Raw genomic sequence first — 18,361 nt, 5'->3', positions numbered from 1 at the left:
TAACTCGGTGACGAAAAGCATCAGCATCTACTCAGAGGCTGGGAACGGAGCAAGGTCCAGCAGGGAACAAAAGGCGAGGTACTGGCGTTAAGTGGCGCTGTCAGTTTGTTGCATGGAGTCGGCGAGGTGTGGGTGAAATACTACCTTGCTTTCACTTGTGTTTCCAGTTGATGACTGGTATGGGTGTAGGCGAATAGGGACCTGGCATGCTTTAAACGTACTAAAGAACCAGGCACCATGAAAAAATGCGCCAAAGGAGTGTTCGCAGGCGTCAGTGAACAGGTGACAAGATAGGTTGGAGGACCAAAAATCATCGTAGAAGAGCGACTTGCCATTCCACTGAAGAAGGAAGGTAGACCACCAACGGATATCCTGTTTGCTCTGACAGGTGAGATGCATGTGGTGTGACAGAGAGCAGTGCTTGCTGAGAAGATCGACGAGACGACGCATGAAAGTGCGACCCGGGCGACACACATTGCAGATAAAGTTCAGGCTGCCTAGAAGCGATTGAAGCTGGCGTTTAATGCAATGAGACCGACCCTCCCATGCGGCCAGGAGAGCAAGGGTATCATTTAGACGTGATGCCTCGATCTGTGTCTCTTGACGAACGGAGTCAATTTCTATGTCCAGTAAGGTAAGGCAAGTCGACGGGTGCACAAGTTTAGAAGGGTTAAGGGTAAAGCCGAGGTCAACGCAAGTTTGTGTCATAATGTCCAGGTTTCGAGCACATGGCGAGGTGGCGGAGTCGCATGTGAAAAAGTCATCCATATAGTTCCAGACAGGATCCGCCCCTCAGTGATGCATAATGAAATTGAGGGCGTCAGCATAGCAGAGAAATTGAGCGGGTGCACTGTGAGTGCCGAACGGGAGGAATAGGTTGACAAAATAGCCGGTTGTCAGTTCACCACTGACGTAGATTGGCCAGGTGGAGCCGAGGAGCTCCCAGTCCTCTGGGCGGACCAAGATATGCCGGTAGGCATCCGATAAATCTAGTTTAGCCATCATGGCTCCGTGGCCAGCTTGCTTGAGGAGTGAGGTGGCCCGTTCGCGAGTGTTCCATTCCGCTGGGATAAAATCGTTAACAGAATGGCCCCATGGCCATGAGAGGTCGTGGATGTCCCGGTATTTCAGAGGATTCGAGCGCTTTTTGGGTACCACACCCATTGGTGATCCGACAAAGTTGTGAGTTGGAGGAGAAAGGAATGGACCGGCCATGCGATTGAGGTTGAGTTCCCGGTGTAATTCTTTGATAATGAGTTTGCTGGCATCCAGCGCAGAGAGGTGATTGGGGTAGGATTGAAATATTGTTGTCCACTGTAGCCAAGTTCTACCCCGTGTGTGATGTCGTGAAGGAGTGCCTCGACGAAGGCATTGTCCGGATGGTTGACGAGTGCTGCACTCCACTTGGCTACAGAGAATGGGGACCAGGGTTCAGGCAGCTTGTGTGCAATCTGCCAGGGCGTGGTGCCCTCGGCAGGCTTTGTATACGTGTGCCTGTTTGCACCCTGTACCCAGATTGCAGGTGTGCCGTTGGAACAGGTTGCACCCTTTGCAGTTGTCGTGGAACTACTTTTCCAGCTTCCATGGTTGAGCAGGACAATAGGTTCATTGTGGGTTTGAAGGGCTCTTTTTCTGCGTTGGCGTCTCCAATGTGGAAGCCGGGAGAAAGGGACATTCCCTGGTCTCGTGATCAAAAGATTTACGACGGCAACATTGCTTGGCGTCCTTCCTTAGGGCAGTGGCATCAAGTGTGGTCGAGAATATCGAAGCGCTGGCCCCCTACTCTAGCGGATTCCTGCCGAAAGCGGATATCGTAGGCGTAGACCGCTGACCAGATAAATTTTCGATTTGCTTGGTGAATAACGCAATGATTTTGGCCATTTTGCCGTAGCGGTGAGGATTAGCAAGCACAATTATTTGTTCGTATTCCGACCAGGCCGAAAGCCATGTGGAAAAGGAGTTGATTGCACATTGGGAGCGCAATTTCTGTAAGGTTAAATTCCCCTCTTGGTCGACTACTACCGCGTCTTCTCCGTGAGCTACATGTTCTTTGGGTGGTTTAAGTAAGTCAATGAAATTGACATACTCACTGCAAAGAATTGACTGTTCCAGCTTGGTCGGCTGATGTGAAATATCTTTGCCGGGGAGTGATGGGTCCTTGAGCATGCTGGATTGCGGCGTCCGACTCGGCTGAATGCAAGCAGTGGCGCCCTGCAGTGTGTTTTTCATTTGCTGTACCTCCGTATTCATTCACTGTTGATCCGTTGCAAGTTTGTCAACTTGTAGGGCTAGATTGCTGATTGTGGCAAGAACTGAGTCCAGGGAAGCGGGCGAAGCTGTGGTGTTCGGAACAGCAGACTTCGGATGTTCATTGTCTGCATCGCTGGACTTTGAGCTGTTGCGGTTGTCTTCGGTCGCAGGCGGTCCTGTACAATGCTTCCCAACTGGACCGAATTGATGCTCTTCGTGCTGAGTGTGACAGCCGGGGCATGTTTTAGCATGTTTACTGGTTTTCCCCATCATGGGAATGCAGCATATATCGAAGAATATGGAGTAAAATAAAATGCAATTTTACGAGTCGCCGATCGCGCGACCTCGAGGAGAATATGATACACATAAAGATAGGTGCAGCCGAAATACGATCTAAGAATACAATCCATTAAACCTAATTAACCAGTATTAATTTGCACTAAATTTTTGTCATGTTATCAAATAAAGCAACGTAAGTATAACACATTTTGCGTAGTACACACGGGTACTTACCCCACCCAGCCCTACTTCCGGCAAGGCTAATTGATTAATTGAGATTGATTAATTAAACAAACATTAAAGTTTACACCTTATTGTGTCAGTGCCTTATTGCCTTAGCGAACAGCAGCCCCCTAAACCATCCTAATAGTGCACTCTGTGCTGAAACAGGACAGCAAAGCAGTTCAATCTTCAACTACCTTAGAATTTCAAAAGTAACAGTGCCCCCCCCCCCCGAAAATAACGGCTCCCGAAAGTAACGTTATTTTTTTCTTTCCTATTGAACCCCGAAAGTAACAGTCCCTCTGAAAGTAATGGCCCACCTGAAAGTAGTGACCCTTCAGAAGTCACTAACAGGGAAAGTCTCTCTTCTCAAGCGTGGGTCATGCGGATGGAGCAGCCTGAATGCAGGACTGAAACTTGACTTGGAGAGTTATCTGTGATTTTATTTCAAACCTGACTGAATTTTTCTTGAAACTATGATTTATAAGCTGTGTTTGTCTAGCAGCAGTCAAATGATATACTGTAGGGTAATCAGTTGTATTGTGATATACTTTTGCCCTACACTACCAACTGGTTTAGGGCCTCAGTCTTTTTGTTTATACAGGCTGCTTTGCTTATGAGGGTAGTTGGAAACACACATAAATGGAATGTTTAATTTCTTATGGTTCGTGTCCACTTTATCTGAAACAACTGTTACTGTACTTTGAAACTGGAGACAATGTACTCATGGTAGAAAACTTGTGGCTCCTTGGTTGCTCTCTGGAAGTAAAACCAAACAAGAAAGACAGGCTTGTGAGGAGAGTCACGCTGAAAACCAAGTCCGCAGTCCTGGAACGTCCCATTGACAAGATTGTTCTTCTAGAGGCTCCTTAAGACTCCACTATAGCAGCTAAACATTGTTGATCTTTATGTCCTCAATAGACTGCGAGCAGTCTCTCTTTTGCTCGGAAATCTGTGTGGAAGAGTGCAACAAAGAAAGCTTAACAAGTGTGACTACAAGCGTGACATGCAAGTGGCGAGTAGCACGGGCAGCTTGCGGTTTCCCATATCGCGCTTACATGCTCACGACCCACTGCTCACAGTCTATGTCCTCGACCAAGAAGTTTGCTTGTGACGTCAGACAACAATTATTAATTTTTTTGGTTGACTTGATTGTGATGAACCATTTCTAATGGATTTAGTGACAAAATATCCTCAAGTTTTTCCGTTTGAACCACTTAACTAAGTTTAAATACTTTCAGTTCACATTTAGGGGCCAGTGTGTAGGATTCAAATGCACGTGACATTCAAATGTTTTTTTTGTATTTTGTTTTTGGGTTTTTACAATTTTTACAAGTACACAAACTACATCATAGATTCTACATGTACAAATATATATTACACTACTCTAATGCACAAAGAAAATACACTACACTACACTACAAGAATAAAAAAAACAAAAACAAAAAAACAAAAAAGGGAGGCATTGCGTACAGATATAAATAATAAATAGTTCAGTTATTGTCTTATCAGTTGAAGGAGGGGTTTCTATTTGTTACGATGGATCTGAAGTTTGTTATTCTTTGTGGCTATAAAATGTTCTATTTAAAACCTATTTTTAATTCTTTCGAAAAGTGATTTAAAAGATAAAGAAGTCTTACTGAGCTTGGTGCGATAAATAAAATATTCACTTTCTAGTATGATGTAATTAAGAAGGATTCTGTCATTATCATGATTAGGTGCGTCAAAAAACCAAAAACAATATCTTTAATATCAAGAGACTTAAAAGTTATGCCCTGTGAATCTAACATGACAGTGACTTCATCTCAGAAAGTGTGCATTCTTGGACTAAAAGTCTCTAACTCCTTTCCCCAAAAATAACACAATGGGGAGTCGACTTTCTTGAATTTAAACAACATATCATTTGTATATAAAATTCTATTTAGTATTTTATATTGAAACTCCTTTTTGGTATGCAAAGTTGTCTTAAAAGGCAGTAAATAAATCTTCTCCCAATCAAGTTGGAAGGTGTCTGTATTGAATGCTTTGTCGTATTCAAATGTGTGTGACATTATTTTCCCCTATGTGAGATTCAAATGGTGTGACATTTCCCCTACATTCGTTACACTTGATTTTAAAATTTAACTCGTTGATCATCATGTGATTTTTTGCCTAAGATTTTTGTTCAGTATGTATTATATCATGCAGCAATCGTGTCAATTGCCTCAAGTTTCAGTTACATGTAAGTTCATCAGTTACTCCAATCTATCATAATAGGAGGAAATATCTGTAAGTTGTCTTAAAGTTTCCTTATCTTTTTGATTCTGTTTGTCCCCTTTTCTTAGAATTGGTTGTGACCTATTGCTTTTAAGTTGAACACCACATGACTCAACCAAATGTGTTCTTGAAATTACCTCTATAAATCAAAGTGAGCATGGAATAAATTTGTTTTCAAATCACCACTTGGTCTGATGTCTACTTTTGTTGGAAGATATTACTGCTGCTCAAGTTTACCAAGGCTCAACCAAAAACATAATATGGCCACAAATTTGAGTGCAGAATCAACCACATGCAATTGCGACAGGCGACCTTCATCTAACATGACCCAGGAAAACAAAGGAATTGGACACAAAAAATCCCTTGAACTTTGCAGAAAAAAGAAGCGGAGTGAAGGTAACCATTACCAAGTAGATCAAAGAAGTTATCCATGGAATACACTTCTTTTTCTCGAAAAAAAAAGAATTCTATGAGATACATTTTCATAACTGTTATGTCATGTTTTGATGTTAACTCTGAATGAATTCAAAACGTAAACAAAAGAAGAAGCTTAAATTTTGGCCTGTAAGCAATTTTAAAGCTCCCATTCGATTTGCATTCAGAAAATCTTATCGCTGGCCCAAAGGAAAATTTGCTTTGGTTTCCAAAATTTCATAATTCAGGCTGTGTCAATGCTAAGCACTACAATAAACTTTATTTCACTGAACACCGTAGTGTGAGAAACAAAAAACATCCCACACCAAAGGGTTTGAGATCACTGCAACACTGCAAGTTAGGATTTTATTCACTCCATCATCACTTTAAAAACAAAAGAACAAGCTTAAATTTTGGCCTGTGGGCAATTTTTCAAGCTCCCATTCGATTGGCATTCATGAAAATCAAAATTTAAATTTCTACACGAACAAATACCTACAAACAATTTCCTATCTAAAAGAGGAAAAAATGAAAATGATAACTGCACTTTCTGCCACAGATGCTCCGAGGCATTAATTCATCTTTTTTTGGTCTTGTCATGTTACATCCTCCTTTTGGAAAAGAGTGGCAGACTGGCTTCCAGACAATCTCCCAATAACCAATGAATATACTTTAACAAATATCACTGCTCTTGGCCTAAGACCGGACCCCCATTCAAATTATACACTTCAACTAAACTACATTTTCCTGTTAGCTAAAACTTTGCTAAACTTGAGAAAAAGCCACCAAATTACGTTTACTGTTTTCTTACGTCTTTCATAATCAAGTCTTAAGTTAGAGACAAAAGCGAGCAACACCAAAACATGGATTCCTCAAGATACAGATGGTACACAAATTGCTATTTCTAGTCCCCCTGACCACCAAAATAATAGCCAACAATTTATTCCAAGATATGTTGCAGCCCCTAAAATAATTATTGCAACTATCAAAGTTTTAAGTATCTTGCTTTGCCTCAACCTTTCTTCAACTTTCTGTGTTTTCATTTCCTTGTACTTTTTTATTACTTTGTAATGCACTCTAGTAGTTGTATCGAATGAGTAATTTGCTTTGTTTGTTTTACTGAATAAAAATGGAAAAAAAAAACAAAAAAAAAACGCTATGACTCTACTGGCAAAACCAGAACAAACAACTGCCAACACTTTGCCTACGTGAAATGTTTACGTGCGAACAAGTAGATTTAATTGGCTTTTCCATTTAATTTTATTACATTAGTTTACTTTTAAACCAACAATGAATAATATATTGTGTCTGTACCTGGCCAAAATTCAAGTAGTCTGAAATCAATAGAAAACAGTTCTCTCGCCAGAAAACTGCAATAACTCTCTATTACTAAAAGAAGTCTTGCCTCAGCAAACAATAGATTCATTTGTAACTATAGCTAATTCGAATCACTTCCCAATTTTAAACTCATCAGTACAGGTTTGTTGACATTAAGCATCTTTGCAATTGCAAAATTAATGTAAGTTAACGCTTTGAACAGTACATCATAATGTAGCAACCTTTGCCCATTACTTTTTGCAGCTATCATCACGAAAAGACCTCAAGTTCTTTTGGCCAATATGTGCATGAGAGCTGTACTGCAAAAATCATGAAATGCTGGAAAGTTTTTTTTTCAAAAAAACAAAACAAATTAAACCATAAGCAAAGCAAGAATCGTGCTCTACCCATGGTCAAGCGGATAAAGAGTTGGTGAGGTATAGCATAGTTTTCTTCTTTTTGTATAGCTAGCTGAAGGATGCAACCAACCCATTTTGGAATATGTTTGTAAACATTTAACAGCAGATTTTCCCTCTATTTTCTGACAGGGTTAAGGCCCAGAGTAATGTCAAAGTATATATAATTAATGTCAACCTTGGACAAGTAATATAGAACTGGAAACTCTCAACAAAATGTTCGTCTAGAGAAACCAGTCGATATTACCAAGATTGCAATAATTTGTCAAGAAATACGTTGACAAAGGATGCAGAGGACGAAAAGCCCGCAAATGGGTGAAAATTTAATGAAACTCGCATTAAATTTTAAGTGTTTTATTTATTTATTTAAATTTATTCAAAAGCTTAAAAGGCTGTCAGTAAATTAAAGCAAGCATAGGAAATCCTCTATTGATGAAAACAAGAGCACAAATTGTTACGTTGGGGAATTCTTGTCTTTGTCCACTGTGGCGATTTCGTGTCTTGACACATATCAGATACTGTCATCCAAGGTGATGTTACACAATTTCTGTGAGATTATGTAACATTACTTCAACAATTATGCTTCAGCTGCCAATCCGAAGATGTTTTCATCAATAAATAACTTGACAAGTAACTTTACCTCTGCAATGATGCACCCGGAGCTGGACCAAATTTATTATTGACTGTGTAGCTTTTTTAGCTGATTGTGATGTGTTTATTTTGTGCAAAATTGTTGACACTGCCCAAGACAATAGAAAGTTAACCAAGGTAAAAGTTCAATAATTGAACTTGGGTAGATTATTAACCCTTTGATCAACCATGGTTTAAGTCAGTAACCAAGTCTGAGATGACAGATACTGGTATATCAAGTCCACTTGCGGTCGCACGGCATCTCGCACCCCGTGGTGTCCAGATTGCATCAATCTCATTTGGTCATGTTTTCTACAACCTTTGTTTTCATGGCAAGAAAGTAAGCCAAATCTGGACCAGCCACTTGGACAATGTAAATTATTCGAATGTATGTCTAGATAGTCTGAAGTTCTCTTCCCCCCATTTTTCAATGAAATTTCCCTGCAAAAGGGTTTCAAAGCAGAATTGGTTAGCGAAGTCATTAAAAGCGCTTCCTCTGTCAGCAATTTCTGAAAGTTGCACGGCTTTGGAATTTGAATTGGCGGGTGAGCTGGTTAAATGAATGGAAACAGAAGTCACATTTAACTAGGATATAGAATATAACTAGAATATATGTTGGTCTGTAAACAAACACCTAGAAAGAATGTTCAGCTGAATCATTGGCGTATGGTTCAAAGAATAACAGCTTATTTATTTTACATGAATGTAAATGATTATGTTGTTGGGGTCCCCTTTGGTCTGAGTTCATTGACAGTAAATTAAAAATAACAAACAGAACTTAGCATTGATGCAGAGCCTGAATTATGAAATTTTGCAAACCAAAGCAAATTTCCCTTTGGGCAAGAAAGAAGATTTTTATGATTGCAAATCGGATGGGAGCTTTAAAAAATGTAAGCTTGTTCTTTTGTTTAAATTTCGAATTCATGCTGAGTTAACATCAAAACATGATACAACAGTCAAACTGAAAAAATGTTACGCAACGAATCACATGTATTTTACAAGTATATATTTTAATTAACGTATTTTAATGTAGTATACATGAACCCACAAGCTCTGTAGCTTTGATTCTTATCGTGTTGAAATAAAGGTTTCATATTAAACTTTATATGTTTATGTTATGACTGATGAGTTAAATTTTAAATCAAGTGTAACACACGTAGGGGAAATGTCACGCACATTTGAATCCTACCTACATGTAACAGCCCCTTAATGCAAACTGAAAGCACTTAAACTTAGTCAAGGTATTCAAACAGAAAAACTTGAGTAATATATTGTCCCTAAATCCATTCGAAATGGTTCCTCACAATCAAGTCAATAAAGAAAGAACTGTTCTCAGACGTTACAACCAAACTTTATGGTTGACGACATAGACTGTGAGCAGTCTCTCTTTTGTTCGAAAATCTGTGGGGAAGACTGCAAAGAATGCAACTCACATGAGTTGTGGGGTCATGAGTGTGCGAGTGTGATATACAAGCCAGCCCCGTTACTCATGGCTCATGGCTTCTCCGCTTGCCACTCTCATGTCACATTTGTTTTGCTTTCTTCATTGCGTTCTTCCCCATGGATTTCTGTGCAAAAGAGAGACTGTGCGCAATCTATTGAGGACATCAAGATCAACAATGTTTAGCTGCTTTCATGACGTTTAGGAGCCTTTAGAAGAACAGTCTTGTTGATGGGACGTTCCAGGACTGCGGACTTGGCTTTAAGCCTGACTCCTCACAAGCCGTCTCTCTTACTTGGTTTTACTTCCAGGATGTGACTAAGGGGTCACAAGTTTTCTACCACGAGTACAATGTCTCCAGTATCAAAGTAACACCTTTATCTTTGCAGTGATTGCCTTCTCACTTACAGCAATTAAACCCCCAGATACTGACTTTAAAAAACAAACTCCAACCGAATGGAATAAAACTAAGGATAAGCTCACAAGTACCCATGGCGGACCTATTTTTAATAACAGCAACTTTCAGATATGGTATGGCTAGGCTGAAGTACGGTCGCAGATAGTGAAGATCGCTTCCGGTGATGTCATGACGTATGTACCAGTACAGCTTTCCCGCCGTAGCCTTGCTTTCTACTATGGGAAAGTCCTTGGTTTCACGTACTCTTCGCTATGTGAGTAAAATGTATAAGCCTGCTGTTTACTTCTCATTTTAACGCTTTTTTCACTGTTTGAACGGCCTAGTTTGAAGATAAAGTTCTCAATCATAAAAATCAGTTCTAAGATCATTGTTTCTTTGTCATTTGTACCGAAAATTTGAACGATTTTAACACCTACCGCAAGATGATCAGTTCAGTCATATTAGTATCGGGTCAAATAGCCCTAGATAAGAAAGCTTCATATGTACTAATCTGAGCTATAATTGTTTATTACTGTTCAAAACGTATTTCATTATAATTGAAAGGTTTGTATTTTCGGGCTTATCACGTAATTGTTGTACAAACAACCTGTCTGTGTTGAAATTGAGCTTTTTATATTAGAGTTTATATTGTTTTGTGGTTGGAATAACAGGCGGTCCTATCAAGTTCTAAAAGGCAAATCTGAGTTCTAGGAGATGTAAGACAGATCCAGGAGAAGGAAATCATTGTCATTAATCAAGTCTATTTTGTATGAAAGTAGAATAATCTCTGGTTTCCTTGAAAGTAGTAAAGACACATAGAGGCTGCACATACTGTTGCCGTACAGCAAAATCTTAATCATTTGAGTCTGGCGGGTAAAACACTGTTGTCAGCCGAGTCCCTCATGGTTAAAGTAGCCGTAGTAGCACCTTGCCGTAACGTATCTTGAAGTTCCTAATAGCCATCATAAAACCAGCAGACAGGAGATAACTAATATCAAAAAAAACTTCACCAAATCCACTATCAGTTGGAAATGGAATGACACTGCAAATGATATCAATGTTCAAATAATATAAAAATAGTTGTACACGTTCATGAGCCATCTTTTCAGCATACATGTATAGGACTACCATTTTGACAATGAGGGATTTGTTTTTGACACTACTCTGCTCATACCACACAATGTAAATAATACTGCTCTTTACAGTCTGGCTGTTCCTGATCGAAACACACTACTAATTGATAACAGCATGGTGTAACATGACAACAGCCTAACAATGTAACATACCTGTAACACTTCCACAGGTGTACCAAACTCTTTGCTTTCTGCAACAATGCTATAAATGATTCTTGCCAGTGGAAAATCAGATGCATTCAAACCAAAATCTTGTTTACTCTGCTCTATATAATCTTCTATTGACACATCAATGGTAACAACCACAGGAGAAGTGCAACAGTCATTAGATTCATTATTCAGGAACATTTTAACTGCATCTTCAGTTGTTGATGAATAGTCTGGAGTGAGCTTTGATTCTCCTTCAGCATGTGCAAGCTCCCTATGGTGGGGATTCTCTTCATCTGCTACATTTTCAAAGCTGTCATCTTTCAATGTTAGCACAATTTTACATGGATTCAAAGTCATAAAGTCATGAGTGTTAAAGGCTCTTGCAGGAAGCTGGTTAATGGATGCATATGGGTCCTTTCCACCCCGAGCCAATATAAGAGCAGTTCGTGAAGAGCGAGAAGATGTGCTACTATAGGACAGGGATGCTACTGGCACTGTAGAGACCTTACTAGCCTGTGCTTCCATACTCTGTAGCTCAGATACTTCAGTAGAACTTGTCAAGAAGTTACTGGATTCCTTCACAGACACTAGATCATAAGAACTTGTGAATTTTGCAACTGTTGACGATAAGCTCAAGCTGAAGACTTCACATTTTTCAAGCCTTTTTTCCTTTTCTCCTTTTTCACGGCCTTTCCCTTTAGCTTCACATTTCTCTTCAACTGATGGTGATGAATTACCAGTGGTACTGCTCTTTCTTGGTGTGATAACAGCAGGTTTATCGCAGTCTGTGCTCTTTTGGGATACCTTTCTGGTTGCAAATTCTCTATTTTCAGAAGTTCTTGCCTTTGCTGAAGGTAGACTGGCACTTTTTCCTTTGGTTTTCTCAGTTAGCATAGGTTTTGTTGATTGGGTTGTACCTTCATCCTTTGATAAAAGAGAAATATGTTACAATTGAGTGGAGCTTTTAGGACTACAGTGTATGTAATGATTACAAAGGTCTTCTTAAGGATGGTGCCTACTAAATAGAAAGGTTTTTGCACCAGGTAAGGACCACGTGGGAAAAGTAGACCTTTGCAAGGGCTATTGGACTCAACAAAGAAAAATTGGGGTAGCCATGCATTTTTTCGAGATAATTTGCCTTGAATCTCAACAAAAATGCTGACATCAGCATTTTCTGAAAAAAGAAGGAAAGGATATTTCTTCACAGATTTCCTTCGAATTCGCCTTTACTAACAGAGAAGCAAACACATTTATAAAGATCTTAAAACTGCATGGTAAATGGTAGCATAAAAACCATTTTTTGTATGTTTTTAATGACAAAATCGTTGCAAAACAGCGCTTTTAGCGTCTCTGACAGTCTTCCTCTGGTTCAGCTAAAATATAGTCTAAATACCTTTTGCTCACAACCAGAAACTAATCACATGTTGAATAGGCTTGCTGCTTCCATTTCATAACATAAAATGTGGGGGTAACCACGCGTTTTTTTAAAGTTATTGATCTTTTCAGCGCGTGCGTGGCACTTAAACCATGCCTTGCGTGTGTGCAGAAAGTATGCATACTAACAAAAGTAGGCACTGTCCTTAAGGTATCAGTATACCCCAAAATTGACCATTTTCCAAAAAAAAACATGTTTTTTATTTTTTCAGATAGATCTTATATTTGCCATCTTTCATTTAACAAATTTCTTTCAAAAAAGATTGATTCTAAGCTAAGTTAGAAGCGGAAAATGTCTCTTTAAACATCCATAATGTTTCACCTGACTGTGTCCTTGCTTAACAAAGAGGGGACCGAAGTAGTCCATACCCACATGGGTAAATGGTGTATCTGCTGGAGTGACTTAAGCTGATGGAAATGGGGCCATAATCTGTTCACCAGGACAAGCATTTTGCTTGCAACAATTCATGCAATTTGTAAAAACCCTGTGTACTGCTGAGAGACCTTGTACTATCCAGAATCTCTATCGGATGAAGGCCAGAACTCTAGAAGGACCACAGTGCCCCTGTTGGCGATGACAATTGAAAGGCCGCACGCAAGAACGTCCCCTAGATTTTTTGGCCATTTTGAAAGTGTTCAAAAACAGCTGAATTTTGGCATGTAGGCTTCGTTGTACCTGAGAAACATTGCTCTGAATTTTTTTTGGTTGGGGCGCTCTTCGTTCCCGAGAAATAACGTATGCAAAAAGCTCAGTTTTCCAAGCGGCATCTTTTGGAGATCTTTTGTTGAACAAAAACAAAAGAAACCTTATTATTTTGTTGAACAGCAAACAGGCAGACTGTTTATAGTGTATTCCACTGAATCTTAGCTGTCTTAAAGTCAAAGGAAAATAGTATATAGAGCGGAAATCTGGGAACAGATTGTTTACATCAGTTATTGTGACGTAAACACAACACGTGAATCGATCGAGCGGCAAACAAAATACCATCGAACGAAAAAGAGATGTGCTGCATTAGGGCTCTGTCAACTAATATCTTAAGCATAGTGTTAAAGTACCTTGTGTGCCTGCCTGGTGGTTGAGAGGCATCATAAAGCCTCGATAAACCCGTAAGTCATCAGCACGTTTTAAAGAATCAAAATGTGTTCTGAAACTTCGAAGGTAGCTGATATACCGTAATCGTGTTATCGGCGTTCAAAGTCAGATCGAGCCAGGCAGCAAAGTCCAAGAGCAGTTCTTGCCCAAGAAAAATACCCTCTCGTGAGTTGTGGCCCATTTGCCAAGCGTTGCTAGTGTCAAAGTTTGGAAAGCGAGAACTGGTTTTTGACTTATAAAATTTGTCTTGTATCGGTCGCCATGTTTTCCCGCGCACGAGGTGCAAAGACCTTTCCCGGCATGCACTGCAATCACGTTCTGCTCGTGTTTCTCGAACTGGTAACTAGATTGTTTTGGCTTTTTTCATTTAAAGGTAATAATGGCCAACAAGTAGCGATCGATTGTAAAATAGATCTGTGATCCAGGTTGCGTTGATTTTATTTCATATCAGCATGATTTGTAGTGTTTTGAACTTCTGGGATCAGCGGACATGCAGATGTATGGAGACCCGTACGTTGCGCAGAAGGGTTAATTTGTTAATCTGTTAGGCGGTGCGTGACATAAAGTTACGATCGTGTTTGTCGAAAAATGTGTATTTATCTCGTGATTTTTAGCCATTTAAGACGTTGCTGTATTTGGAAAAGTGCTTATATGATGTTTATTTGTTCAGTGCAGATAATCATTGTCCCAGATAACCAAAGTAAGTTCCAGATGTTAACACTATTTTCCGGCTGCCATATTTTACCTATTTAAACCTGAAATCAACATTTTTGAGCTTATACGTTGCGTGAAGTTAACATTTTGCTGTTTTCTAAGTGAAATCAACATCCTTTCTGTCACGCGTTACGTGAAATCAACATTTTTACGTATTTAGACCTGAAATTAACAATTTTTAGGTTATAAGTTGCGTGAAATTAACATTTTGCTGTTTTCTAAGTGAAATCAACATCCTTGCCGTCACGCATTAACGTGAAATCAGCATTTTTACCTATTTAGACCTGAAATCAACATTTTTGAGCTTATACGCTGCGTGAAATTAACATTTTGCCGTTTTCTAAGTGAAATCAACATCCTTGCCATCACGCATTAATGTGAAATCAGCATTTTTACCTATTTAGACCTGAGATCAACAATTTTTAGCTTATAAGTTGCGTGAAATTAACATTTTGCTGTTTTCTAAGTGAAATCAACATCCTTGCCGTCACGCGTTAACGTGAAATCAGCATTTTTACCTGTTTAGACCTGAGATCAACAATTTTTAGCTTATAAGTTGCGTGAAATTAACATTTTGCTGTTTTCTAAGTGAAATCAACATCCTTGCCGTCACGCGTTAACATGAAATCAGCACTTTTACCTATTTAGACCTGAAATCAACATTTTTGAGCTTATATGCTGTGTGAAATTAACATTTTGCCGTTTTCTAAGTGAAATCAACATCCTTGCCGTCACACGTTAACGTGAAATCAGCATTTTTACCTATTCAGACCTGAAATCAACATTTTTGAGCTTATACGCTGCGTGAAATTAACATTTTGCCGTTTTCTAAGTGAAATCAACATCCTTGCCGTCACGCGTTAACGTAAAATCAGCATTTTTACCTATTTAGACCTGAAATTAACATTTTTGGGCTTATACGTTGTGTGAAATTAACATTTTGAGGGTTTCTAAGAGAAATCAACATCCTTGCTGTCGCGCGTTAACATGAGTCAACATTTTAAGCACTTTTGACCTGAAATCAACAAATTTGAGCTTATATAAGCTGCGTAAAATTAACATTTTGCTGGTTTCTAAGTAAAATCAAAGTCCTTGCGGTCACGGTGAGCTGATCCTTTGTTATAATAAACCGAGGCGAGACTTCGACTTATAACAAAGGCTTGGCTTGGCTATTATAACAAAGGATCGGCTCTGTTTATCATAACAAAGGCCCGGCTTCCTTTATTGGAAGGACTCGGCGGGAAAAGGGCGTCAGGTATTTTAATCAAAGGTGAACTTTGTCGAAAACGCTCCAAATTTCGCATGCAGTTTCGTTCAGGTATGTTAAGCAGTGTCTCATAGTTTTCACGCTAAAGTTCGCTTCGTTCTCGAGATATTGCGTATGCAATAAACCACTCGGTTTTTCCAACCTGTGTGCCTTTTTTGCATATGTTATTTCTCGAGAACGAAAAGCAACCCAGTGAAAAAAACTTCAGAGTAATGTTTCTCAGGTGAAACGAAGCCCACATGCCAAAATTCAGCTAGTTTTAAGCACTTTCAAAAATGGCCGAAAAATCTAGGGGATGTTCTTGCACGCGGCCTTTCAATTCTGGATGATTAAATTTGTCATGTGATGTTTACTAAGAAGAATTACATGGTGCTTCATTTTGAAATAAAGAGGAGCATTCTTGAGGTGACCTCCTACCCTTGAAATGTATTAACCAGGCTATAAGTGGCTATAGCCATTTGAAGACTGTCCCAGGATGAATAGCGGGACAACAGTGATTCCAACATTTTACCACGGATGGTCATGTTTGCATGACCAGGGCATTTTCTACATTCACTGTTGTCTTGAGGCAATTCTGGCGACTGGAACGATTAATCAGGCCAATTTTCCTCTTCCTTCCACAGAAACTTTGGGCCATGAAGCCACAGCTCAAACTTATGTAGTTCAGAAGCTTTTGCCCCTCTGGACACAATGCCAGCAGGGTTGGCACAGGTGTGATCACTTGTAAACATGAGCAATAACTTTGTCATTTGCATAACCTGTACAAAGGTCAAACTATTTAAGCTTATAGCCGTGTGGACTGGGACTATGCAGGGGAATGGTTTCTACAATGACTTTTAATGAAGAGAATGCCTCTTTTAGCAACTCTCAAAGTTTAACCATATGTCAAAAACAAACTAGACAAGTAATCAAAATTTCAGACACTGTTTTCTAGAAAAAGCTACCAAGGAGACACTGCGATGTTGATACAGTAGCTCAAATCCGACTGGAAATAAACTTGCTTAGTGAACCTCTGTACTTGAGGAAATAGAGCACTATATTCAGAGAACCTCATTTTTTTTTATTTTCATAAATATACCTTTGTAATCTACAATTCCTAAACTTTCAGAAAATACAGTATACAGTACTGTGCAAAAAGAATGCAAACGAAATTTGCTACTTTTCGCGACTTTTCAGTGCTTTTCGATGAAATTTAAAGAAATTTCGAGTGAAACGATTTTTCGTACGAAGTTTGACGAATTTTCGAAAGGTCTATTGTTTTAATCAAAACGATAATTCGGGCTCTTCTTCGGAAGACAGAGGAGAATGTAAGCTTAGATAGAACGTTATTGACTGTCGAACTGGTAAGGGCATCACACTGTTGTATCTCTTCATACACAAACTATTGATCGAATAAACGTTAAGCTTGTAGGTTTTTGAAATATCTTGTGAATTCTTTTGAATAGTTTCATTCGGGTTGTGTTGACACTCAGCTTAATTGCTTAAGCTTAATTGTTTTGAAGGTCATCGAAGGGCTGTGTGTACAGTTGTCAGTTCCATTCATTCATAAATACCATACGCTTACCGACAATCAACGAAATATCGTTTCGGGATTGCGATTTTTCGTTTAGCTATGCGAATTTTCGTTTCATTTCTGGTGAAATCTCATCGAAATACCGTTCTTAGATTAGTGAATTTTTGTGTTGCTCAACGAATTTTCTTCGAAATATCGCCCGATAAATCACGATTCTTCGCTCGAAATTTCTACGATATTTCGCGGGAACAATAGCCGAATTTCTAGGAAATTTGTTTGCATTCTTTTTGCACAGTACTGTATACTTTACTGGGGTTTGCGACAAATGTCTGAACGTAAAGCGGGACAACGAATGATGGGCATTTGGGGTTTACTGATACCTTAAGATACAAAAATATACAAAAATTAGCCAAATTCAAAATGCAGATGTCAGAACTGAATATAGCAGCTTGCCCAGTTTGAATCAGAGTGGTTCAAAATCTGTTTCAATAAGCCCTTTGTATGATCCAGTCACATGGTATGAAATTAGTTATGCAAGGACTCAAGTTACACAGTGGAACTTTCAAAACAAAGGAAAGTTGGGCTTGTTTTTGATGTCCCACTGTGTAACTTGCATCCCAGCATGGCTAATTTTGTACCATGTGACCAGATCGTGCAAAGGGTCTATTGGTGCATTCAAAAGATATGACATTTACTGAATTTTGAATGGATGAATGGCAAACTTGCCCACCCACATTGTACTTTTCAAGTTTTTCAACAGAGAATATCTTATTAATTTTAATGTTCAATGTGTTCCTCTCAAATTTTCTACAGATTTCATGCTGCAAAGATGCTATCAGTTGATAACATCTATGGTTTCTTGTTTTAATTTGTTTTTTTTTATGGGCTTGAACCTAAGAGTGCTCCATACTGAGTCAAGCACACTGAACCTCCTATAAAAACTCCCTTAAGCTTATTCATTGTCATCTTCCTTGAAATTCAGGCATTAGTCATGTCATTCTACTTAAATGATCAAACTAAAGTCTTAATGATGGCTGAATTACATGTGGGTATGTAAGGAAATGACAAATTTACTTTATACTCAATCCATAGCTTGCTCATGCGCTGGACCATAAAACTAATCCCTTTTAACCTCACAAGTACACTGTCTATTAACATAAAGTGATATTTTCAACAATACAATACCATAGCCTGCAACTGCTTTGTGGGCATATTACTCACCTCGATTGTTTGATTTGTCTGTTGTTCAGTGTTTTCTGATACATCCATGTTTAATATCTCATTGGGAATGTTTACCTCAACAGAAAGCTATAAAAATAATCAAAATAGCTATGATTATACTTTTACTAGTCGACACACCTCAACCAACAGAGCTATAAATTAATTATGATCAACATTGGACATGATTAACACAAGATATGATTCACCACACATG

The 18,361-nt window shown here is 38.9% G+C and overlaps 2 protein-coding genes and 1 pseudogene across 5 annotated transcripts in view; 2 read left to right on the top strand and 1 right to left on the bottom strand.

The window, feature by feature from the left end:
- Nucleotides 1-18,361, bottom strand: part of LOC145503083 (general transcription factor 3C polypeptide 1-like) — a 280,887-nt gene that overhangs the window by 37,304 nt on the left and 225,222 nt on the right. For all 3 annotated transcript variants that reach the window (XM_081482517.1, XM_081482518.1, XM_081482520.1), the window contains 2 exons: nucleotides 18,148-18,234; nucleotides 10,909-11,829 (listed from right to left, as the gene is read on the bottom strand). In XM_081482517.1, the coding sequence (XP_081338643.1) occupies nucleotides 10,909-11,829; nucleotides 18,148-18,234 (1,008 nt within the window). The remainder of the gene's footprint in view (nucleotides 1-10,908; nucleotides 11,830-18,147; nucleotides 18,235-18,361) is intronic.
- LOC145503102 (52 kDa repressor of the inhibitor of the protein kinase-like) overlaps nucleotides 1-18,361 on the top strand; it is a 489,168-nt pseudogene that overhangs the window by 284,933 nt on the left and 185,874 nt on the right. The window lies entirely within an intron of this gene.
- Nucleotides 1-18,361, top strand: part of LOC145503109 (uncharacterized) — a 103,972-nt gene that overhangs the window by 34,183 nt on the left and 51,428 nt on the right. The gene's annotated exons all lie outside the window — the stretch shown is intronic.

Source organism: Orbicella franksi, chromosome 11, assembly GCF_964199315.1.
Source record: "Orbicella franksi chromosome 11, jaOrbFran1.1, whole genome shotgun sequence".
In the NCBI taxonomy this organism is placed as follows: Eukaryota; Metazoa; Cnidaria; class Anthozoa; order Scleractinia; family Merulinidae; genus Orbicella; species Orbicella franksi.
This window is presented reverse-complemented; position numbering and strand designations above follow the sequence as displayed.